General features: G+C 38.2%; 2 protein-coding genes across 6 annotated transcripts in view; both read left to right on the top strand.

Moving 5' to 3' along the window:
- RGS17 (regulator of G protein signaling 17) overlaps nt 1-8,030 on the top strand; it is a 68,024-nt gene extending 59,994 nt beyond the window's left edge. For 3 of the 4 annotated variants that reach the window (XM_054630554.2, XM_077175400.1, XM_077175399.1), the window contains exons 3-5: nt 2,394-2,483; nt 4,350-4,584; nt 7,644-8,030. In XM_054630554.2, the coding sequence (XP_054486529.1) occupies nt 2,394-2,483; nt 4,350-4,584; nt 7,644-7,832 (514 nt within the window). In that variant the 3' untranslated portion in view covers nt 7,833-8,030. The remainder of the gene's footprint in view (nt 1-2,393; nt 2,484-4,349; nt 4,585-7,643) is intronic. The other variant, XM_054630553.2, reaches the window with a different exon arrangement.
- A 6,171-nt stretch (nt 8,031-14,201) lies between these two features.
- On the top strand, nt 14,202-25,675 carry MTRF1L (mitochondrial translation release factor 1 like). Of its 2 annotated transcripts, none has more exons than XM_054629375.2 (7): nt 14,202-14,630; nt 16,032-16,111; nt 17,334-17,517; nt 21,041-21,204; nt 22,111-22,228; nt 24,008-24,144; nt 24,782-25,675. In XM_054629375.2, exons 1-7 carry the CDS (start codon nt 14,348-14,350, stop codon nt 24,995-24,997), a joined length of 1,182 nt encoding a protein of 393 aa, XP_054485350.2. In that variant the 5' UTR covers nt 14,202-14,347; the 3' UTR covers nt 24,998-25,675. The 2 variants fall into 2 exon arrangements, with proteins under 2 accessions (XP_054485350.2, XP_077031513.1); XM_077175398.1 differs by lacking the exon at nt 14,202-14,630 and adding an exon at nt 14,820-14,951.
- Nucleotides 25,676-25,933: the final 258 nt, after the last annotated feature.

Below are 25,933 nucleotides of genomic sequence, written 5' to 3'. Positions count from 1 at the left end.
ATCAGGGCCAAGTGTGTACCTTGCATCGATACTATGGTATACATACCATAAAACTGCATACTATGTTCCAGGCCCACAATCTGAACTTTTTATTGTTTTTTTTTTTTTTTTGTCATTTGGAAAATATGAAAATAAAATGCATACTGTGCATACTGTCTGTTAGTTATTCCTTTGATAGACAAACATTGCAATGAAGTCAACATGGCCTTCTTGCTCCTATTCCTATTTCTCTTTTTCACCACTCACTACTTCACTATCATTGTTTCCCCTTCATCAACCCATGATGGTTTTCCCAAATCTAGCAGAGATTTTGCATGAGCAAAGCAAGCAGTATTTGATCCCAGACAACAAATTAAATTAGTAGTGTATACTAAATGCTCTCACATGAGTCACTTTCTACTTCCAGTAAGACTCTGCATCCAAACCTAGTACCTGACAAGTAAATTATCTCAGCACAGCTTAGTTGCTGTTCATGTGATGGAGGAAGGAAAACAGGCAGCTTCATTCTCTTTTAGGCAGACTCAACACCTTATTGCATTCACAACCTACACAAGCTGTTTCCTCCCTCCATGGTATTATTCTTCCATGGAACCAAAGGACACTCTGCTTTCTGCACCCAGCAGAGAAGACAAATGCTGCTCTACCTATGGACTGCAAAGGAGGGAGGGAGACAGGGAGAGAGAGCTTTGTGCCTTCCCCGCTTCTCCCTCACTCCAACTTTGTGCTCTGGCCAGATGCAAGGTGACTCTAAGCAGTTACATGTGTGGACTTAAAGATTACAAGACAGAAAGAAAATGGATGGTCCCTTTTTTTTTTCTCCTCCTGTATACGGAACTCCTTTCTGTCTTTCCTGGGTGCTCCCTCTGTAGACTGACGAACAACAGGTCAGAGGAGACAGAAAGGCTTTTTACCTGCCAACCCCAGAGTTCAGGATGTGTTGTTTCTCCTGCAGCAGTTGATGACACCCTAACAACCTTAGCAGCACTGGAGCTGCATTCCTACGCTGTAACAGGGGAAGCAGGACCAAGGGCCTGAACTAAGGTCTTGGCAGGTAAGTGAAGGAGCAACCAGTATCAAAGAGCTTCGTTTGCAAGTGTACGTCTCTGTAATGTTTAAGTCTTAATATGTGCTCTGCTTTACCTGGGAGCTTAAACTTCCAGTTTCAGAAGAGTATTTGAGAATACCTATTAGCTCTGCCAAATGCTTGAAAAAAAATGTTGAAGGCACTCATAAATGCAGAGAACCTATAAAGGAAGATTATTTGTGCTAGAGATGTCTCAGAGCTGGGATTTCTTCTTAGAGCTGAGCAGGAGTTATTTAGATTAGTGGGGGAGGGAGAAGCTTTATGCTACAAACATATTTTTGTAGCAACACTTAGAGTGACTGAGACCATCATTGTATGGTGAATACTTAATATTCAAAATATGAGCTCTTGAGATTAGAAGGGGGATTTTTTGCTTGGTTTCTTGTTTTCTCTCAACCGGACACATAGGGAACACCTGATGAAAGGAAATTTCCATCTCCTTACTACATTCCACTTCTTAAGCTGAATTATCAGAACCAGGTTTTCCACATGAATATCTAAGTCACTCAAAACATACTTTAATTCAGTAGTTATCAGGAATTGTGGGTTTGCTGGGTTTGAATCTTCCCTATTCGAGAAGATTCACAGAGAACACACACAGAGGAAGTCTTTACCACTACAGCAAATCTGATTTAAAAGATATTTGCAAAAAAATAAGTGATTCTAGTTAGCAGTTCTAAAAAGAAGCAAAAAACCATTAAAAATATCCTTGCATAAAGGAAGCCTTTCTTTTCCTTGCTTGTAGTAATATAAGGGTAATGGATGCCTTTCTGCTCAGAGGCCAGTATGTTTTACTTTTTGGAATGGAAAACAAATTTAGGTCAGAAGAGGAAATCATAAGGAGCTGCCACATGCTAAGTTCTGAATCTGAGCCATCTACTGCCACTGTATCTTGGAGAGAGAAAAGGGAACATTCATAAAGCCTGAAAAACTATCCAGAACTGGTGGGGCATCAAAGCCCCATCAATATCCAGTTCAGATATTCATATCCCCCCTACTCATACTGTTCCTAGTATTCTCAGTTACCTAAGTGAAATCACTCCAAAAGTGACCTCTAAGTATTTTCCCATCTTTCAGTGGATAAACTGTGAGCTTCTAAAACACTGCATGTGCTAATAGCAACTGTAAATTAATATTCATCATAGTTCAGGGGAAAAGTCATTATGAAAACTTTTCTCCAAAATTTTAGACACAAGAGTTAAAAATGATACCCTATATAGGACTATATCTTTTAAAAGTTTGCATTACTGTATTCATTGTTTTAAATTAACTTTCTCTAGACAAAATAAAGTGTTGTACTACATTGCAGCCTCACTGTTAGGAATGAAGATAGAGGAGACAATGCAGGAAGGCCAACACATACGACCAAACTGGAGAGTATCCAGGTCATAGAAGAATGGTAAGTTGGTCATACTGTTATCTAATAAGTGTTTTGTCCTTAACTAATATCAAAAATTGTCTTGGGTTTTATTCTTTGGGAATGTCTTTTTCATTGCTTTTCCTCCAAATATTCTATACAAAAGCAATCAAAACCTGTCCTGACAACGAAATAACAGCAGAGACATTCTCAAGTCAGGTTTATTTACATTTTCTTATTTGTGGGGAAGAACCATGGGGAGAAATGGAAGATGCATAGACAGTTCCATATGTGGGTCTCTGTAAGAATCCTCTGCTGCCTGTGAGAGCACTTTTTCCTGTCTCTCCAGACAAGAAGAAAAAATAATAGTCACAAGTGTACTTCATGACCAGATTTTTAATGTGGCTACCTTTCATAAAGCATCTTGAACTATGGTTTCACTGGAATTAAAAAAAAAGCCACATACCTTGCAAACCAGGTTAAACACACAAAGTCTGAGCTTCTACTTCTGTCTAAAGCTTGGGCCCATGTTCATTATGTGGGGAAAAATGGTAATCTGTCAGGGAACCTGAGTAATCACATAAGAAGAAAATTCAAACTTTAAAGGACATATATGATGACCAAAAAAACCCCAAAAAACTCATTGCCTTTATTGTTAATCATCATCTTTTATGAGAAGGCAATATCGTAACTAGTAAAATACGATAGTGAAGAGCTTCCCAACAGACAGTAAGGGAGCCCAGGTTGTTTGTCAGCCCCATTCAGCTCAGCAGGTTCTTTGAACTCTCCTCAGTGGAGAGCGCAAAGTCCTGAGAGGACTGTTCACCTTAAAATCTGTGTTTAAACTTTTTCATTCAGTTTACAATTACTTTACGGTTAAAAAAGTTGTGATTTATCACTAATAGCTTCCCATCATCCAGTCTACCTTGCAGATAGAGTAGGAGTTGATAAATTGACTTGAACAGAAATTATATAGACAAATGTCACTTATTGTGCATCATGATAACACAAACAGTAATGACAACAGCTAGTAAAGCTCTTGTGTTGGATCAGGAAGGAGAGGGCAAGTGCTCAAAATTAAGTTTGAAACTATATTAAATTGTTGCTAAGTAATCTGGAGAATTACTTTCTTAAGCTGTTCATTGGTACGTTAATTGATGCCAGTAAGTCTTCTGATCACTTACCCAGTGCATCCACTGGTAAAAGCCAGGAAATAGTTTCCTTCAGGAAATGGAAATAAGGACTTTTCCCCATTTCTTCTCTTTCCTGTTTTGCCAGCAAAATCCATCACATCTCATGCCAAAAGATCATCATTCAGGTCAATAGCATGAAACAGAGGGAAGCTTAGCAACCCTTACGTACAAGCACAGAAATATGCTAATTTAAAATCTCTCTGAATTACTACTTTGTTTGGCCTCATTAGTATGCTTTTGGCTGCTTTTTGTTTTTCTTGTTCCTCCTAAACCAAATTGTGTACAGTCACCATCAGAGGCAGGCAGGGACATCAGGTGTCATCCTAAACTCTTCACGGAAGAGTCTCTTTCCAGCTTCCTGGAATCTCCTTTCACTCCAGAGGCAGGAATTCAGTGCTGTTGTTGGATTTTGTCTTTGAGCCACTTGGCTAAGAACACCAGCAGAAAACTCATAAAAAGTCAAGTGCATGTCTCATAACATTAAATACATTTAGTGGGCTATTGGGATAATGAATGCACAAGTGAAGAGCAAACAAAATTCCCCTGTTATTGCTGAAGTTTTTTTTGCTTCCAGTTTTTTTTTTGCTCTCCAGTTTTTTCAGTCCAAGGTGAAAACCTTGGACTAAAGTGGGTCAAAAGGAGAATTTTTGGATGAATATATGAAAACACCACTACAAAAATAGAAGCATATTTGTAATGATATTTTCTTTTGCAGCCAAAACCCTACTGCAGATGAAATTTTGTCTTGGGCTCAGAATTTTGACAAGATGATGAAAACACCAGCTGGGAGGAACCTTTTCAGAGAGTTTCTTAGAACGGAGTATAGTGAGGAGAACCTGCTTTTCTGGCTTGCATGTGAAGATCTAAAGAAGGAACAGAACAAGAAAGTTATTGAAGAAAAAGCAAGACTTATATATGAAGATTACATTTCTATACTATCACCAAAAGAGGTAAAGCTGTAAATGCTACACTTGCATTTTCTGTTATCCCAGCAGGAATGTTATACACTGGACTGCCTAGTGAGGGTCTGAAAGTCTGTCAGATGAAAGTCTTAGTATGAGCATTAAATCAGGAAAGGAAGGCACACAGACAGTAGAGATGCAGGGACTGGGCCATTTAGCATTACCAGCCACAACACATCCAAGTTCTCTATAAGGCTCAAGAAACTCCAGTAAGAGAAAGCTGAGAAATAGCTTTGCCTCTTTAGTAATGCTACATGTTGGGCAGAGAGAGGAAATAAGTAATGCAAATGCAAATTGATTTCTGGAGAAAAAGTACCAAACTGAAGGAATTTAAATCAGAATCTTTATAGATTTATCTGCTGCTACAGTTGTCTAGGAGAAAATCTGAATTTCCACTGGTTATTCCTATGTGAGAGTCCAAGAATGAAGATGACATATTTTATCTAGTGAAATGTATAATATCTAGGGAATTTTATAAGATTTTATTCAACCCTTTAACTGAAATAGAAAAATTTTAAAATTATCTTCACCTGTAGTAAAGAAAAAGCATCCCTATCAATCCATGTTTTATTGTACAAAGAGATACATAAATATATAAGCACTATAGAGTTTTTCTTAGGCCACATCATGTACTTTTCTTTGCCTTATCTTTGTGCAATGCATTTGAATTTCTACTCAATGGCATTATGCTAATTTATGCTCACTGTGGAACTTCCTTCCTACATTTTACTTTTTCACTACATTCAGTAATAATTTGCAACTTCATTCATATGAATGAAGTCAAACGTGAATTATAGCTCCATTATCTTCTCTTGTGCCATAGTATCTACTTTTGCTTTGGAGTGAAATACAATTGCCAATACAGCAAGCTAATAATAAGTTTTTACTCTAATATTCTTCTGTATTTTTACCAGATAGGTATGTGATGAACGCTCATTTGTCTTTTTAAGCTAAGGCCATTCAGCATTTAAAATTCAAACACTAACCAAGCATTGTTTAACAAAGCTACTCACAAACTTGGTGCACTGGATGCATACAAATCTCATCAATCCAGTTGCTCCTGCCCATACTGGAAATCTTAGGAGGCAAAAAAGAACTGTTTGCAATGCATTAGAATAGCATGGGAACTGAAAAATTCTTGTTCATCCAGGCATCCCTATCCAGATGTTACCTTTTGGCAGAAGAGCTGATATATTTAGCATGACTGGTACAGTAAAGAAGTTATTGAGGCAGAAGGTCTTAGTGTTCTAAACAGATACTTGGTATTTATCTGTTAAGCAAAAAAATACCTTTGGTAATTACAACTAGTTTTGCCATCTGGCTTTAGTGAGTCACTGAAAAAATACAATGCAAATTAACAGTTCCATAATTAATTTTGGTTTTCACATTCTCTGAGTGCAATTAACTTTTATTATGCTCAGTGGCTCAAAACCCCTCTATCCTGCCAAATTTGAGGGGTTTTTTATCCCAGCTATTATGTTTGATATTGAAGAAACAATTAGCTGTACAAACTGTTTTTGTTGATATAAATGTGTGTGCCTGGGTGTCAGGGGGCAAATTCCTTAAATCTTAGTGTCCTTTCTGTGCTGTAGAAATGCAATGGTTTGGGCTTGAAATCTATTCAAACACATTCTGAAGGCACATGGTTGCAACACTGCCACGCAAAACTGCCATAGTACTGTACTCCTGCCTACACTCACTGGCTGAGCAGCACCACTGGTCTCTCATAGTTGTACCTTGTGACTGACAACCAAGTGAGAGCAAATATTAGAGGAGAAAGCTTGTCTGCTCTGTCAGTAGCATAATCCAGTACACCAGCAAACCAACAGTGCCAGATTCTACAGCTGGTAGTGAAGACAGAATGAAAATGTATATTTACTTCTCAGTGCTGTACCATACTGCACCACAACACATCAGCATTTTTCAAAGACTTTGTTTCACCAAGTATGAAAGCACAGGCTCACACATCCAAACATATTCTGAGTTTTCATCTTGGTTACCATCCTTTGTGTATCAAGGTTGAAGTCAACCCTTCAGACAGTATGAATATCTTTGTACAGTTGCAGAGCAGTAGGGTCAGATTGCAACTTGGTGTAAATCACAGTTTCTTAACTGATCTCTTCTTGGCATTTATCTACTCAGGATTTTACCCCTTTTCTTCTTAGCTGAGTAAACCTTTGCTGGTCCCAGTGGGCCTTGCTGCTACTGCCATTTCATTTAATCCAGAACGCATTAATTTACTAGGTTTTATAGCATTTTGTGGATAAACTGTACATTCACTCAAATTTCTAAAGGATATTCTAAAATCATCTGGGCATTCATCCCAAGCATAATATGCCCTTTTCTGCCTGCCTAGGCACAGGAGTTCATCACAAATGGTAAGTAAATGAGAAGCTAAAACTGAAACTTGCTAACAACTTTATATGGATATATGATCTCCTGAAAGTACGAATTACCAGATGTTAAAGAGTTCTGACAAGAAGAAAAAAATCTGATAGAAATATTTAATAATAATGGGGAGATCAACACAATAAAAATTATAAAAATCCGTGGGTAATTTGTAAGGAACAAATGTAGTGCCTGAAAAAGAAACAGAAAAAAAAATCTCTAGTGCAGCCAGATAAGAATGATGAATAGAAATCTTCTAAAAGTTTAACCATAAATGCTCAGAAAAAAAACCTGCAGCTCTCTGAACGAGGGTAATTCAACATCCATTTCAGAGAAACATTTTTAAATGCAAACAAATTATTTTTTAAGGTAAAACAATATGTTTTGGAAAACTGCAGTTGCACTGCATTTAATCTGCTATACAGCTGCATTTCATTGCACAGATCTTAAGAGGGATGCAAAGACCAAGTCAAAACTGAAATAGAGGTGATGGTCTCAGTGCATTACTCAGTAATTGTGTGATGGTTCTGAAAGAAGCACAGAGCATTACTTGAGTAACTGATAAACTCAGCATGTTCAATGGAGCCCTGAGAAATAAAGAGACATATTACTGTTTTTCCAATGTTATTGTTTTATTATTCTGTGCTCATCTTCTTCAGGTTAGTCTTGATTCCCGGGTGAGAGAAGTGATCAACAGAAACTTGTCGGATCCCAGCCCTCACATGTATGAAGATGCCCAGCTCCAGATATACACTTTGATGCACAGAGACTCTTTTCCAAGGTTTTTGAACTCTCAGATTTATAAGTCTCTCGTTGAAAGTATTACAGGCTCTACTTCTGAAACTTAGTTTTAATTTTCAAACAAAATAACTTGATTTTTTTTTGTTTTTTTGGGTGGGTGGGATGGAAGAAAATTAGTTTAATAACATCTGGAGCTGGGTTCCTGGAGAACTACAGTTTAGCACTACTCAGGCTACTGTGAAGAAAAAAAATACATATTATGGTCTCTGTCTACATTTTTACCAAGGTCCTCCTTGCTCAAGATGGCGTGGGAGGGGATCAATGGATTTGCCAAAATACATTTATTTCACACTCCTTTCACCCTACTGCAGTCAAGATTGCAATGATGTATTTGTAGTTTTATGAACAATCTCCTTGTGTATCCTCACACTGCATGTGCAAGGTAAAACTGCTTCACTTACCACTTAGTTGTTGCAATATTTAATCCAATAATATAAATTATAGCTGTATTTAAAAACTTTTTTTTGTGCAATACAGTCCTATGGTACATAGAAACAGTTACAGCAAACCAGAAAGAGGCTTGCATTTTTTAACATCACTAACTAAAAAGCCAATTTTTAAGGTGTAGCATTACTCTACATGCTCTACTGAGTACAATACACTGACTTTTTGAAGCCAATATTTCTGTACAGAGAAAAAGAGCTATTTATCACTGTTTATTTAAAATAAATCAAGTGGAGGATTCCTCTGGTTGTTCACTGCCAAAACTGTGGCATTTTCATTACAGAGTTTGCAATGTCAAAGAAAAAGAAAAATAAAAGGAGAAAAAAAAAAGCACAAATCACTTAAAGGGATCCATTTCTGGGTGACACAATCTATGCGCTGATATTGTTTAATTGTCAAAAGAACAAAGATTTTCAATGTACATTTCAGATGTCAGATACTGTAATTGATTTATTAAAGACTGGCTATCCAGTTCTAACACTGTTGTATAATGTTATGTACTTCAGAAAAAAAAAAAAGAAACAAGAAACAACACAAAAAGCTTGATAATTTAGTTTTTTGAATAAAGAAATTTAATAAAAGATTGCCTACATGTAGCATTTTAGAGCATTTTAGAACATTTTGATGAACTGCATCTGTTCTGTAAGATACTTTTTTTTGAAAGCTAAATCCGGTAAAAAATGTTTTTAAATGAAGTAACGTTTTACGAGGTGGCGGGTTAAAGAAGACTTATCTTAGCTTCTAGCCTCATTGATTTTGAACAACTCCTTGAAAACAAGGGGTTTGGAGAGTAATATAAACCAAACTTCAAGGGCTTCTAAACCCACAGATCTTACCCAAGCAAAATGCCTAGAGAAACACAATGGGTATCTTTCCTGGGTAAAGATTCCTGTACTGAGCCCTTAATCATAGCTAAGGCAGCAAAGTATTCCCATCACTAGGCTGCCATGGTGTTTTTAATAGGTGTTTGCTTGGCCTTTTTATCAAAGAATGTCCAGTTTCAGGACACATTTTGATGTTTAAAGAGACAGTGACTTGGAACTTAAAAAACCCCATCTTCATACCCACCATACACAAGCAAAATGAGTGTTAGCATCCCTCAAAAACTGCTAAAGATCCAGCAAGAAATTGCTCTGAATACTTGTTAAATATATATATATATATATATATAAAAATAATGTTTGTGTGAGTATATATATATATTTAATACTGACAACCATACTAAGACTTCAGAGGCAAGGTTCTTCTCACTTACGTAGGACTAAACATGGCACGAGCCCATCGCTTTCGATTGGCCTGCAAGGTCTGGCAGTTGTGTCCTCGAGTGGAATCTGGCCTGAGCACAGTTGGCTCCAAGCCCTCAGTTACTCCCTGCGGGCAGCCTCCGGTGCCGGCTTTGGCGGGAGCTGCTGCTGCCGAGGCAGGTCTGCTGTGGCACCGTAACTGGGAGCATGCAGGTCTTAGTTTATCTTCTGGGGCTTATTTTTTTCCCTTTGTTTTACTACCTCTCATTTTCTTAATTTATTGAACATGCTTCTGATAGCAGGTTTGGGGAATTTTTTAGTCATTCTTTTTACTTGAAACCTGTGTGCTTTTTTTGGATATATATATGAACAATTTAACAAACTGTTTCTTAAACTGATTTGGTTTTGTAATTTATATAGAATTCAGGAGATGATTAAAAGGGCTATTCTCTATTCCCTATGCAAATATTTTAACTGTTGTAGTGTTTGACAAAATGGGATCTAAAACAAAAATCCGCAAAGTGGAAAAACAAATCTGTTTACAGTGGCATTGCTGACTATCCTACCATATTCAGCACTTTTAAATATTGTTATTTATGAAAATGTAGTTTAAAATGCAAGACAAAATATTTATAAATGTTTCTTTTAATAAATACCTGTTTTGTCTGAAAGTGCTACCGTGTTATGACAACTTTATTCATGTTGGTTAGCTACTTACCATTATGAATAAAATATTCAATTATGATACTGATAGAATATGAGCTATGATGTTTACAAATCCTGAGGGGGGAAAATTCAGTGATAAAGGACTGCCTCCTTCTACTGTGAAATGTTGTTAGGAAAAAAATAATTTTTCTTGCTTTTTTCTTAATTGGAATTTAACTATGGTCCTACATATGTCTAGTATCATCTGATTAGTTATATTTACTTGGTACTAAACATATACAGCATCATATATGTATATATTTACATAGTGTAATTTCAAGTTCTTGGTGTTTGAGGCACAACACATTTAGTGCACACATCTAAGCAATGTGTAAGAGACAAAACTGCATGCATAAATCTTGACAAATGTAGACTTGAATATTCTTAATGTTACTATTTGATGGTGACCTGCTAGTCATAAGCTATCTTTATAAGATATTTCACACAGGTAGAACTTCTTGTCAACACAGACAAGTCATCATTTCAAGACAGGTTTAAAGCTAGGTGTGCAGGCCCTAAAATATTACCTTGATTTCTAGCATAAGGTTCCAAAATCTGTATTTGGAAACTGTGACATAATTTTGAAAAATATTACACCAATCTTCAGTGTAATACTGCAATGAAATCACGTTTAAAAGTTTATTGTCTAAAATCCTCTGTTGCGAAGGATTTAAAAATTGAACATAGCATGTAAAGTTTCTTTCTTGGAGCAAATGCTTGCATTAAAACATTTAATATACATTTCGTATATTGGTTTGGATTTCCCAAATTTTTTTATGACAAAAATGGATGTGGTCCAAATGGACAATAAGTAACATGATCTCATTGCCTATCATATAGTTCTTTGAACACAAACTGTAAAAAAGTCAAGCTATTAAACTGATTTATTGTGCATGCAGTGTACAATACACTTTGAAAAACTGCCTAAATACACTTATTCTATAGCTTGGAATAAAATAAGTATGTATTTAACTTGTATTTCAGTTTTTCATAAGAATGTATATAGCAAGTGCACTACAGAAAGTGAGCTATGTTTTTTGTCACTTTTGCCCGGTGTTTTAAATTCCTGTCAGATAGAACCTAATGCCAAAAAGCCAAAAATAAGCAGAATACTTCTGAACCCTCCTGTCCTTTAGGTTGAAAAGAAACTCAATCTATACTGTGTTACACATGTGTTCAATTTAGCCGTTTACAGCCAGCTTTCACATAACTGAGCTTAAAGTAATTTGGGATACCCAGAATGAAACAAAACTCACAGACACTATCATGAGCATTCAATTAGCCTGAAGGCACATGTGGTGTGATGGAGAAAAGACAGGTTGGTGACAGGTTGGTGACACAGGTGGCTGGGCTGCAGGTTAAACGGCTACGGCATGGTATTATGGGAATGCGGTCATAGCACCTCCAGGTCCACAGGGAGCCCATAACTCAATTGAGTACCTGTGGAGTCCACTAGTTCATTTGCAGGACAACAGAAAGTGGATACAAACCACACTTCAGCTAGCAACTGCTACTTTTTAAATTAAAAGCATGCTGAAGTGCTGCTAGGCTGCGGTCTAAACTGAGCAAATAAAGGAGAACTACAGTCTAGCTTTAGCAGCCAGGGTTTAACATGTCATCTCGCGCTAAACTTGATTCCCTAGGCAGCAAACTCAATTACAAGGAGCCAATATCTAAAATCAGGTGGGGGATTTTTCAGTAAGAGCAGCTTGCTGGACTGACCATGCTGTGAGCCTGGTTAGGAACCTACAACTTCCATATGCAGGAAGTGGTTGCAAAAGCCATTTAGCAGAAGTTCCATAACACCAATTCAAAAGCAGTCAAAGCTGATACAAGAAAGTCTCTAATTTGAGCAACTCTCTACACCACAAGGAGCAAAGTCTGTATTTCCACAATGTCTAAGCCCACTCCTGGCATTGTTGACCTAGTCAATAGAGCCTGAGCCCTTAAATCCAAGAAAGCAAAAAATTAAGGTTGCACATAGGCAGATAGCTGCAATGTCTCCTCCAAGTTGATCTGAATCGTGTCTGTCAACTTCCAAATAGGGATTTTCTCAGCCTATAATGCTGTTACTTTTTAAGGGACCCAAGAGTAGCACTGTAGCACATCCTGGGACTCGGACACAGCGACAAAAGTCCCGTCCTGTTTACCAATATTCTGAGTACATTTGCAGTGACAAAGCATCAGCCCTGTTCCAACATGTCCTGCATACTTCTGCCAATAGCACAAGTGATGTTGGTGGGATGAAAGAATAAAGCAATAATAGTGCCAAAATCAGTTGGACAAAGACTTGACAGAAACAGTGGCTGCATATTATTTTAACTTTACACCAAAAGCCTGATTTTGCCCCTTCCTTTATCCAAGAACTCACCCTGTGGAAATCCACCCTTCTCATTTAAAACAGGGATATGATTCAGGTGATTCAAAGGCTGACCATCAGTCATTGACTCAGATTATTTTTCTTTTTTTTTTCTCAAAAGCTTTTTCTTAAATTACCCCTTACTCTAAGTTTCCTGAGTTTTCCATAGGTCTCTTCACAAGCTAGGCTCACACAGCAGTTAGATGCTTATTCATTGTTATAGAACATCAAAATATTTTGTCTGCTAAAGCATAATTTGGATAATTTTTCCTTTATGCTTCTGGAAGAAAACTTCAAGGAGCTTCATGGGCAGGCAGTAGGAAAGGGTGCAAAGGAAGCTTTTGGTGGGTGACATTTCATAAGTGATGGCCTGGGGTTTTTAACAGTGCCAGACAACTCACACAGACTGTACATTCTCCACAAAGATCTTTCAGTGTGACTTTTACTGTAAATGATTGCTACACTGTATTTTGCCAATACACCTTGTCCAAACCTGTGCGCTTAAAATCATAGGAAAACATTTTTATCTAACCATTCATTTTAATGTCTAATATTTTGAATAACAAACTCGCACACTGGCTTTTGGATTTCCATCATAGAACAAAAACTTCCATGTTTTCTTTTCTGACTACCAGAACTACTTAGGTTTTCAAGAATTACTCTTGCTTTTGATATTACATTTGAGAAAATAACAATTTACTAATGTTTCATAAGGAAGTAACTGTTATTCCAACACTGTAATTTAGTTGTAAGATATGATAGCCTGGTTCTGGTAAGACATGAACAAGGACAGAAGGAGGGCAAGGGCAGAACTCTGACTCCTCCAATGATTGTAATACAAAATACTGCCTAATGAAATTTTATGGATAGTTGCACATTTTTATAATAAAATATAATCTTGAAACTGTTTTGAGTTTAGCCAAGAATCTCACTAATGATGTTATCTAAAACAAGGTAATATGCACTCGGTCTGCATTTCAGGATGGATTTGCCCAGATCACCCCAGAACACAATAGTTCCTAAATGGCTGCATCCTCGCTGCTTTCCCACTTGAAACTTTCATGTAAAACACTGTACTCAGATCTGTATTGTATAAATGGGCTGTCGTTTAGTCTTACCGCTAATTTCTGACGTGAAGGCACTTAGAATTGCCCTTTTTGCTTCCTCTGAAAATTCATTTCTTTTTCTCTAAATGCTTAATTTTGCACCTGCTTTCAGTACAGGGACATCCTTCCACAATTTTTGCACGGTCCTCCCCAGCATACTTTAATTCTGAAGATTTCTTCTGGAGGGAGAAGGTCTGTGACTAACTCGGATGTCCAAAGCCCCAGTTCACACTCCCCATCAACCTCACTTTTACCTATTCAGACTTTAAACCGCTCCAGTAGAAACCAGAAGTCTGGCTATAGGCTTGGGGTACGGAGGATTTTAAGAGTTTTGAAGTGGTTTTTTTGGGGTTTTTTGGTTTTTTTTTTGGTTCAGAATGACTAACACGCCCCTCTGGGGACTGCAGAGGGCGCTCGGGGCGCCCAGCCGGGCCATGAGGGAGAGCCCCGCCCCATCAGCGCTGGCCAATCAGAGCCCGCCTGCCCCACTGCGGGACAGCACGAGCCGAGGGAAGCCGAACCCCTTCGGCCATTTCCGCTATCGGACACCCGATGATTTCCGACTGCGCCCAAAGCCAGCGCCGAGTCTCTTCGGCAGCTTCCGGAAATCCGGAAGGGAGGCTGTCAAGCGCGTTCGGGCGTCTCCGGAACGGCGGTGACGCCCGGGCGACGGGAGGGCGGCCACGCTCCGGCCCCAGCCAGACATGCGGCTGCTCTCGCGGGCTCTCCGCGCGGCGCAAGGCTACCGAGCGGCCGCACTGCCCCCTCGGAGCCTCCGGGCGGCGCCGGTGGGATGGCGGCTCCCGGCGCGGCGCGGGCTGAGCGCACGGCCCGGCCTGGAGGAGCTGTTCGCCGCGCCCTCCCTGCGCCGCCTGCTGGAGGCGCGCGCGCGGGGCGAGGGCGGGGCGGCGCCGCAGCTGGCGGCGCACGTGCGGCGGCTGCGCGACAAGGAGCGGGAGCTGCGCGACACGCGGGAGCTGGCGCGAGGTGCGGGACGGGGCGCGCGGCCGCGTTCTTCCGCGAGCGGGACGTCACCGGAGAGCGGCCCCGAGGGCCGGGCAGAGGGCGGGGGGTTCATTTGCATGCGCTGACGCCATTGGGTGGGCGACCGAGCCTTGGGTGGGGCGGAGGGGCGGAGTCTGGCGCGTAGCGCGGCGCACCTGCCGGGCGGGATGGCGGGAGCGCGCGCGGGGGGCGCGCGTGTCCCCGGTCGGGGGCAGGCCGGTGACACCGCACGTGTCACCCCCGGGAGCCCGGGGCGCCCCCCGCGGGCAAAGGAAGCAGCCCCAGCAGAGGTCGCGAGTGCGAGTGAGTGGGGGAAGTACTTCCGCCGGCGCGGGAAGTGCTGATGCTGGAACCTATTTCATATAAAACAAAGATAGCTAATCGGGGATAGAAAACTTCTAGAGTTTTGGTGGAGTTTTTTTTAATCTTTCCCTTGCTGCCAAGACAACCCAGTCCATCTGCCTGTCTCCTTTTTGGCAGTCATAGAAGTCAGCACCTGAATCTGCTGTCTCCACACCGTGTTTTGACTTTGTTGTGTCAGAAGCTGCGCACGTTTAGTTCTGCCAAATAATGGGCTGCTTTTTTTACCGAGAATCAAAATTCGTTTTGATAGCAGTTGGAAACTTAAAATGTAGAAATGGACTATTTTAGCATCAATAAACATTCGTTAGATGATAAAGTATTCCCTTGAACTAGTATTCCCCAGTATTCCCTAGAACTGTAGTATTCAGATTTTTGCATACAGTGATAGGGGTATTAGTCCTTTTAACAAGGAGTGCCAATTTTGGAGCCTCTGTGCTCTTTAAGTCCTTTATGTTCTTGCCACACTGAAATACAGAAAATACTTTTTTAGAGCCACAGAATGGCTGGTGTGGGAAGGACCTGTGGACGTCACCACTCCACCCTCCTGCTCAAGCAAGGTCACCCACATGTTGCTCAGGATTTCACCTGTTAGGTTTTGAGTATCTCCAAGTTTCACAAGGATGAAAATTCACAACCAATCTGTGCAACCTGTGTGTGCTATTGTTTGGCCACCGGCACAGTAATCGTTGTTTTTTATGGTTGGCTTGGATTTTAGTTTTGGATGTTTTAGCAGAAATTCTTTTATTTCAGATTTTTCTCATGTCTTATACCTGCACAGGATTAGAAAACACTTAATAGGTACTTAGAATCTTCTTTACAGACCATATTAGTAACTTGATTTTCTAACAGGTTTAGTGTTTTGGGGGAGGGAGGGGTTGTGTAGTAATATGGTTTTGGTTTGGGTGTTTTTTGTTTTTTTTTTTTTGTAAAGTAAGTTATTCATGTGGTTATTTATTTAAAAGATTTTCTTAGAATGGCACTGATACATGTCTGAGGATTAACCATACTCAAATATTTCAGATGAGAATGAAGATTTCCGGAAGCTTGCAGAAACAGAAATTGCTTCCTGTGAAGAAGAGATAGCTGAACTGAGACAACAGGTTAGATCCCCTTATAAAACCCTTGTTTCCTTGCCATTCTTAAATTAACAAAGCCAAATTGTCTTCTTGGGGGTGTTGGAACTAGGTGATATTTAAGGCCTCTTCCAACCCAAACCATTCTATGATTCTCATCAAGATATATGTGATAAATTCTTCTTCCTCCCCACTGTGCTAGTTATAGTCCCCAAACAGTGTCTGTTAGCCAAGGAAAATTAAAAAATCAGATTCTATAAAGACATCCTGTAAGCAAGTGTCTGTTTGTACCTGAAAATGTTTCAATCAAAGTATCTTTTTAAATAGGTGCTATAGTTTGTCTTGTCTGGGTGTATCTTTATGGATGTTCAACTCTTTAGCCCTTGGAAACGTTAAACTTACATAGTGTCACTCACTGGTGGGTTTGGAAAAAATGTAGTACTATGTAACTATGTTGGGCTGCTACTTTATATAACTTTTACAGAGTATCTATGTTATTTAACAAAAAAAAAATCCTTAGGTAAACAGACTGTTTCAACTTAACTGTAGAAGCTGCTATGGTTGTATTCTTTATTCCTGCAACAACAATACAACAGTCACTTTATAAATATTTTTTGTAAATATTTATGATTCTGCCAAAATATTTTTTGTAAATATTTATGATGTTGCCAAAAGATGTTCCTCGTCTGTGGAAAGAAACATCACCCAATGCTAGTAAAGGATGGGGATTTAAAAGCATTTGCAAATCATCCAGAATTTTGATTCAGCATGCAAAACTTTGATAATTTTTTGGTTTTGTTATATCTTTCTTCTGCAAATCAGTCTCTTTTTAAAAAATAAATAAACATAATAATACATTTGTGTTGTTGTTGAAGGACTGTGCTCATGAACATCCTTCTTAGCTCTACAGTTGAGTTAGAATTAAAGGGAACTCTGATTCAGTTGTGTTGCAAGAACAGGCATGTATCCTGTGGTTTATCCTCACAGTGCTCCTGATGGATTAAAAACTTCTGTGAAGCTTTGTGGCGCTCAAGAGAGGCCTGTGTAGCTCTTGTGACCCTGAACAGACACAGGGAGCCTTCCTCCAATGCAGCATCACCCTTGCACACCTTTGCCCGGCTGAATCCTGTCCTCAGGGCAGGAGAACAGAGCCTGGATCAGTTACAGATGGGTCTGGCATTTTACACTGTCTCAGGTGTGGACAGCAGTGTCAGAGAGGAGTCTTAGCTGGGTGCTTTTGTATTCACAGATAGTGTTGCTTTTGATTCCTTCAGAAGAAACAGATGAGAGTGATCTTGTCATGGAAGTAACTGCTGGAGTTGGAGGGCAGGAAGCCATGCTGTTCACCTCGGAGATATTTGATATGTATCAACGATATGCTGCTTATAAAAAGTGGAAATTTGAAGTTTTAGAGTACTTTCCCAGTGAACTAGGTCAGTAATGAAAAAACTGTAACATCCTAATTCAAGTTGAAACACTCATTCATATGATATTTTAATTTCCAAAGTAAAGGAAATTAATTTGCACTATCTTAATTTTAGAAGTGGAATATTGTTCGAATGTCTGAGTACAGTTCTCTTCAGCTTCTGTATTTGGGCATGAAACTCTATTTCAGAAAAACTATTAAAATACTAAAGTGCTACAAAGAAAATTTTTCTTTCAGTAATTTCATTTCTTCATTTTAAAACTATTGAAAGACAAGTGCTTGGCAGAAGAAAATTTAGAAAATGATACAGATATATTGGTTTAGGTTTTTTCAAAATAAAGTTTATGTAAACTTTATTTGGCTGCAGTGTTCAACTTAGTTATCTAATGTTTTGTTGTTTATAGATTAGGTTGGTGGAAGATTGAAAAATACGGTTTTTATTATAGAGGAATCCGTTTTATTTAAAAAATTCTTGAAATTTAATCTAAAACATTTTAAATTTATTTGTAATAGCATCTCATCTATAAGAGAATGGGATATTTGGATATAGCTCATCTGTAACAGCTGTTAAAATCTTTATTAGAATTTGATTTTCAAAAGTGTTATATTTGTAAACTGTTTTAATATCTTTCTTTAGAGTTCTTAGCAAGCATCTTATTTCAAGTTCGTGAACATGAACTCAGGCTCCCTTCTAGAGTGGCTCACTCCCCTCTAGAGTGACTGCTAATAATTCAATTAATATACTTTTAAAAAAAATTTATGACACTTGAATTTCTTATTTTCTATTATCTAGATTTGCTAATATTAATAAACTTCTTGTATTTTTAAGAGCTCATGTGGCAAGTACACAGTTTATGCAGTTTATGTGGTGATAGGGATGAGAAGCTTCATATTAGAGTGCATCTTGTTGCTGAAGTAACAAAGTCATGTTGATCCCCACTCATGACCAGGCAAATGCTTTGCCAGGAGCTGAACCTGTTCAGCCTTCAAAGCTAAGGCTTTTTTTTTTTTTTTTAAGTAAATGGAATAAACATTGTACACATTAGATGGGTGTAAACAGAAAAGAGGAAGTGTCTGAGTCTTTTTTTTTTTTTTTCACATACTAGGGGGAGAGGAAAGTTGCCTTTCCATTGAGGCAAGACTTGGATTGGGTAAACCCCAGCAGTCTCACACACTTCACCTTCAGAGCAAGTTTCAGTCAGCTTAAGCAAAGTCTGTCTCATCTTCCAGCCAGCTGTATGTTTTTTCTTTCTCATCTCTAGCAGTTTTGAGGCCACTGTGCTAATTGGATCAGTTCACTGATTTGGCTGAAAATTCCTTGTTATAGAATAGTTGTAAGTCAGGTCTGACTCAGCTTACAGTCCTATGATTAGAAGAAAAAGGGAGTTGGGCTTGGCTACCCTCTTGGTGAAAGCTCAGTCCTTGGACAAGGAGCCCACACCCTCAGAGATATACTCATTAATGCCTTAAATGGGAAATTGAAATAATACGTGAACCTAGTATAAATCTATCCATATTTTCTCTTGTAAAGGGCTAGTTTTTTAAATGGTTATATATTTATTTTAAAGTCTGTTTTGCTAAGGGTTTTTTTATGCACTTTAATTAACATTTAGGATATAAATCTTGGGAAAAATAAAGGCAGTCCTAGCTTTTGTCAGCCTCTTGCAGGTTATTTTTTGATTTTGTGTAATCACATATTATCAAAACAGATGCTGGAGATAAATTGGGAGGTAGGGGCACTATACATGGCATGGCTAATAAAATGGATATTTGAACCCTCAGGTTCAAAGTGTCTGTCCTGTGCTGAGTAAGAGTGGGGCTAAGGATGCTGGTGACACTGGGCTGTTACATCCTACCCACATTCCATTTTTATTGATCACATGAGCAAAAGGGAGATCCTGTGTTAAAATGTCTGTCTCCCTTATTTCAGAGAACTCCTGAATTTGAAATCTGAAGGTGAGCATGCGTGAACCAGGTGCTTGTTAAATAACGCTGCAATAAAATACAGGTTACAGTCCACTCTTAAATGACTATTGACCTAACCCATGGGATGCCACTATGCAAAAATAGCATGTTGAAGATTCAGCACACACGTTGAAGCACAAACTCACATGCCATTATTTATCCGCTGCTTCTCACCCTGCAGTGGCAGGCAGAGACAGAGATGTGGGACTTTTCCCTGATCTAAGATGCCACATAAAAAATGAGCACAAACTCATACCCTTGTTATGAGTAAATCAGACATCAGGATAGATTGGGACATTTTGTATGAAAGGGGCAAACACATAGTTATCAAGAGTTAACTACTTTTAACAGGCCTACAACTTGTCTGCCAGCATAAAAGGTCTGTCAAAATTTCATTAGATTTTGCTGCAGTTCTTAATAAACCGTGTTGGTAGTAGTCAGTTTGCAGCAGTATGACTTAAATACCTGTCATGTGAACCAGTTTCTTGGTCATCTTATTCTAAGCACTGTAGGCACATATGCCACTACAAATTTTAAAAGCAGAAGGATAAAAATGATGTGAAATTGAAAGCCAAACTGCCTCTTCCTATCTTTCACCAACAGGACTGTAAAACAATATATATTTTAATAAAATCATGAGTGAACAAACACGTCCATGGAGGGGAACAGCCTGGCCTGTGTTCTGGCAGATTACTTTTTACCTGCTCCGCAGGGCAATTTCAGATTCCATATTGTCTTCATTTTTACTTTTTTAAAAAGCTGTTATGTTGTTCCTATGTTGAGTTCCTTAGTCTGAGAGATAGCTTAAACCAGTATTTCTGATAAGTGTGTGCCTCTTCTTTTCCTCAGCTGCAGTTTCATATTGCAAGGCTTGAAAAGCAATACTCTTTCAAGGCCACCTGTGTCTTCAGTCATTCCCTTGGCACATTATCCACTGTGCTGAGAATGGGATTTGGGAATTGAGCTGCATTAGAAACAAAAACGGATGAAATATATTCATTTATAATATAATATATGTGTGGGTGAAATATATTCATTCATTGTATATAAATGATATATTCCTTTCTAGTGCCATCATTTCTCTGATCCTTCACTTATACTGCACACCAGCAGACAAGGAAGATCAAGAATATTGTAAAGTAGTAGAGCAACAAACTCTGACCCAAAGCCATGATTTCTATGGGCTTGACTTCCAAATTCCAAGCTGTTCAATGCTTGTAGGATGTTGCTGTCAAGTGTTTGCCTGGAGGTATTGATTGGTAAGAGGTGCAAGAACCTGAGTTCTATTTGCTCCAGAAAAAAATCATATAAGTGTATATAAAAAATTAAATGGCACTCTACAAAAGAGAAGTTGACAGTCCTTTCCTTTTTGAGGTAGTGTGTGAGTAAATATGTAGGGCTTTAGGGTTCTTGCATTTTGGTGTAATTTCGCCCACGTGTTTAAATGGTAAAATCATCACTTTACGAAAGAAATGCCAGTTCTGTGTAAATATACTGTTTGAAGTATAACAGCATAGTACCAGCAGTTCTTAAAGGTTTACAAGTGTTTTTCTTCTCTATTTAAGGTGGCCTACGACATGCAGTAGCCAGTATTGCAGGTGTTGAGGCTTACAAATACATGAAGTTTGAAGGAGGAGTGCATCGTGTTCAGCGGGTACCAAAGACAGAAAAACAAGGACGCATTCACACCAGCACAATGACTGTTGCAATATTACCCCAACCCACTGAGGTAATATTTATATTTCAGTATAACAGAATTTACCAGGAGCAGTGTTTGATACCAAGTGTTTTCTGCCTCTCTTGATATTCTCACATTATGACTTTTTTAATTTTAATTTTAAATTAGGTCATATTAGTTATTTTATTTTTATCACAAGGATGGAGTAAAGAATTCTGTCTTTTCTCATAATCCTAATTTCAGTAAAGTCACTGAGAGTTTACTTAGCTATGACTTGAAAATTCACTGTGACAGTCTTGCATGCTTTGTGGAAAACTAGATTTTCTGAAAAGTAACAAAAGACTGAATCATTTTGCCAAGCTCACAGATTACTTCTTTTAACACTTCCTCTTTCCCATTTTTGTAGTGTCCTCACTTGCCTGTTCTAAAATGTATGATAATTCAGTTTTGCTATATTTGCTTGCTTAAAAGCAATGGGCTGAGAAAGCTTTGTTTTGATCATGTTGACATAGCAGATTGACAATGTTACTCCTTCCTGAACTTCCTTGAAATTGTCTTGCTCCTTCCTCACAGAGACTATTGCTCCACTTCAAAGCCAAAAAAAGGAATGTCTTCCATTTCATTTAAAAACCATCCAGTCAAGCTCAAATATTGGTTAAGTCTGCTGGAAGAGAATGCAGAGCTCTCAGAAGAGAGGAAAATTAGTGCTAAGCAATGGTTATGCATTAAGTTACTATTTGGCTGATTTCTGGGTCTCCATCATGACGCATTCCAGTCTGACTACCAAGATTTCTTAATATGTTTATAAGTGGATTTGAATTAATACCCGTAAGCATTCAGAAGTTTGATCTTGCATGAAGGTGCCTTCTAAAGTAAACTGACTGTGCATATTTTATATCTGTCTAGATAGAAACAACATAAAATACTTTTCTTCTCTTCTTCTGTCTCCCATGACAGATGAGGCTGCAAATTAGTCCAAAAGATCTACGGATAGAAACAAAGCGAGCTAGTGGAGCTGGAGGCCAGCATGTCAATACCACCGATAGTGCCGTGCGGATAGTTCACATTCCAACAGGTGCTGCTTCATCCTTTCCCTAGTACAAGATCTACATTCCAAAACGGCTGTCAGAATTTCTTTTGAAACAATGGTTTCATTTTCGAGCCTGTGCAACAGTAGGGAAGAGTTTTAATGTAGTTTTCATGTCTATTTATACTACTCCACTCCAGTTTTTAACAGTGAAGACTACTGGCTTCATTAGATAAGCTATAATTTTGCTATTAAACATGACACTCTAAAAGGAGTCATATCAGTTTCTATCAAAAAATTATATTTAAGCTTTCAGATAATGAAAATTACACCGAAAAATGGAGTAGGTTAAAATCTAATGATCTGAATCTTCTTGACTATTCTCCAAAAGAGAAATTGTGCTATTTTCATATTAAGACATTACTTTTAATTGCAGAGTCAGTCTACTCAGAATGCCAGCTCCCATTCGTCTGCTGGCTCCTTTCCCATAGATGACACACATAATCAAGAGGCCCATCCCTCTGGCTCAGGTTAGGAAACATAGCAGGGATAAGATACACCCTCAAACACTACCTGATTTTAGCTGTTGCATGGGGGCTTTTTATTACCATTCCTAAGCCTTTTCCTTCCCTCTGAGTAATTCAAACAGCCTTCTTGACTTTCATTGCATTTTAACTTTTCCTTTTCTCTACTACAAACATTCATCAGACTTTACATGGTTTCAGGGTAATCCCAAGCCCTCTTTATCTTCATGTATCCAGATTTTTGCCACCCATTTTGTTATATTTGTTTAAAACATCGATCCATTCTGCACTTACTGCATCACTCCAGTAAAGCAGAAGGCAAGCAGTGGGAGGATAAAATTCTGTTCACTATATGGTGACAAAAAGATTCCCCAGATTAAAAATGTTTTGCATTGCCTGTATGTTTGGATAAAAACACAGCAAACTAAAAATCAGATCTTTGGTTTTGCTGATGGCAGTTATTAGGGTATGTTACAGAAATCTTAAAGTGTATTGCAAGTTCTTTGCACTTATACACAGTTAACGGGGGGGTTTATACCTCACATTAGCTCCAGAGTTTTTCCTCTTCCATCTTTCCCTTTTTCATTTCTCTGATCTCTCTTCCCTTAAAATTGTCCTGTTGCTTCTTCTAGTTGTCTCATCCTAAATCTTTTTATAGACCTTCACTGTGATCCAAAATGTTGTTTATAAATAAGTCTTTCAAAAAGTAATACTATGTGATCTTATAAAATCATCCTCTAATATTACCAGAGCTACTTGATAAGTCCAAATAACAACTTAGCTCGTACTGTGTTTCTTCTTCCTGCTCCTTTTTTGGGCTTTTCATGTCTTATCTGTAATTGTGTATCTTGAGATGAGAAAGCACACCCTTCTATTTTTTTAAATAAAATAGTGCCCACTTTTTTATATTCTGATCATATGCTAAGCACTCACTATCTTATGTATTTTACTGTTCCTTAAATTCTACGTTTCCTGGAACTGTGGCCAAAATTTATGAGTAATGAAGGTGTCTTTTATAAGTCAGATCACATCACATATCTTTTATTTCATTATTCATCTGTCGTCCAGGTGAAATAAATTTCCACTGAATTAAATTTCTTGTCTTATGGTTTAAAGCACCTGTACAACTCAGCCTACACATCTCTCCCAAAACGTATCATTACTCATTAATAAACCTGGACTTCTACATTCCCAGTCCAAATGTAACAGCCTAATATAACATATAAAAAAATCTTCCAGAAATTGCAGAGCTCTTTTAGTATGTGTTAATCTTAAATGCTAAATGTCACGATATTTTTGACAGGGATTGTGGCTGAATGTCAGCAAGAAAGATCCCAAATTAGAAACAAAGAGAAGGCTATGCAAATGCTGTGTGCTAAACTATACAACGCCAAACTAGAAGAAGAAACCAAAAAGAGAAACTATGCTCGAAAGATTCAAGTAAGTTTCATTTAGTTGTGATCTAATTCTGTACAATCATATGTCTTTAGGGTAACACCTTTGTTGAACAGCAAGTAGTAAATGGAAATACAGAGCAGCAGGAGCCCAGGAAGGACTTAAATGAGGCAAAAAAGGTCAAAGATACACAGAATGGTTTGGATTGGCAGGGACCTTAAAAATAATCTAGCTCCAACCCTCCTACCATGGGAAGGGATGCCTTCCACTAGGCCACTCTGGAGAACAAAATTGTGGGGTCCCCAAGCCCTCTGAACAATAGCATTGCATTTTACTGCAGTAGTAAAGGCTATATATTAGCCAGACTTAAAATTTCAGAAGTAGGTAAATCCTAGAGATCCAGTGAAACAAACTGGATTGCAGCATGAAGAACCAGAATAGTATTAGAAAAAGATGCAGTAAAATTGTTCTTTTACATGTTTGAGAACAATTACTGCAGCTGTAGAAGTGATGTGAGTACTATGTAGCTATCAAATTTTGTATAGTCATGTGAGGAAGAGAAACCTTTGCTTTATATGCCTAATCACTATTTCACCATTATATGATTATAGTGATTATATGCCTAATCACTATTTCACCATTAGTTTAGGATGATGGTAAACTGATTCTTCTTGTTCAACAGATTGGGACTAAAGGAAGATCAGAGAAGATCAGAACATACAACTTTCCACAGGACCGGATTACAGACCACAGAATAAGCAGATCGGTGCATCATGTTGAGTCTTTCATGCTAGGGGAAGAAATGCTAGATGAAATGATACAAACTCTGAGAGAATATGCTGATTATGAATCTCTAATGGAAATTATTTCAGAAAATGATAAAAATAATTCCTCCTGAACATGATTCAGGCCATTACAACAGACGTAGACCTTGGTGTGCAAAGAAGCTTCTCAGAGCACCTCCCAGAAAAAAGAACTTCTTTTCAGATCATGAAAAACATCACAACTTGTTTCCTCATGACTATTAAACAGTTTTTTTACTTGCTGAGTAAAAGACATTATTATCTTCATGTAAGACATTATTGCTGCAGTAGGCCTTTTGAAAAGTTTATTTGGCTGCACCAGAAGTAACAGCAGTTTTTAACTTCTACTGAGAACTGATTCACCACTCTCAAAAGGTATGCATGCATTAAAAAAGGAGTTATTTCTAGTTCCCGTTTTCATTTAAACTATGGCTTAACCATCACACAACAGTGTAAAATAGCTTACTTGGGAGAACAAAAAATTTCCTATTTTGTTTGAGTGATTGGAAAAAAGTGATAAATAAATGACCCCATTCTGTCTATCCACATATTTATTGATCACTTACATGTACCATGGGAAAGGGAATCAAAGTGTATCTCTGTCATGTTTTCAAGACCTTCTGGCCTTTATTCATAAATACAAAGCAAGTTTAGGAATATCCCTTGTTGGAGGAAAAAAAGCCATGGAAGCCAAGTGACAAATCATATGAATTGGTTTTGGAACAAATGTTTCTGTTCTTGAGTCAAAAATAAAAGAAATTGTTACAATATTATTCGACTGATATTTTAGTATCCAGTTGACTTCAGTTCAGTGTCTCCCTTATGGTTTTAATGGAATGTCCAAGTTACTGATTTTCGAAAAGTTATGTGCTATGACTGGCGCTTACTGGTTCTGTCTGTTTAATTAACAGCATTTTACAACATTTGATACCTTTATCATTTTTTTTTTCTAGTAAACACTGCATGGTAACTATGATTAAGTTCCAAGTCTTTTAATTTAAGATGCATTCATTAACTTCAAATAAAGGAAT

This window comes from Agelaius phoeniceus, chromosome 3 (assembly GCF_051311805.1).
Source record: "Agelaius phoeniceus isolate bAgePho1 chromosome 3, bAgePho1.hap1, whole genome shotgun sequence".
NCBI lineage: Eukaryota > Metazoa > Chordata > Aves > Passeriformes > Icteridae > Agelaius > Agelaius phoeniceus.
The sequence above is the reverse complement of the archived record's forward strand: the minus strand, read 5'-3'. Positions and strand labels throughout refer to the sequence as shown.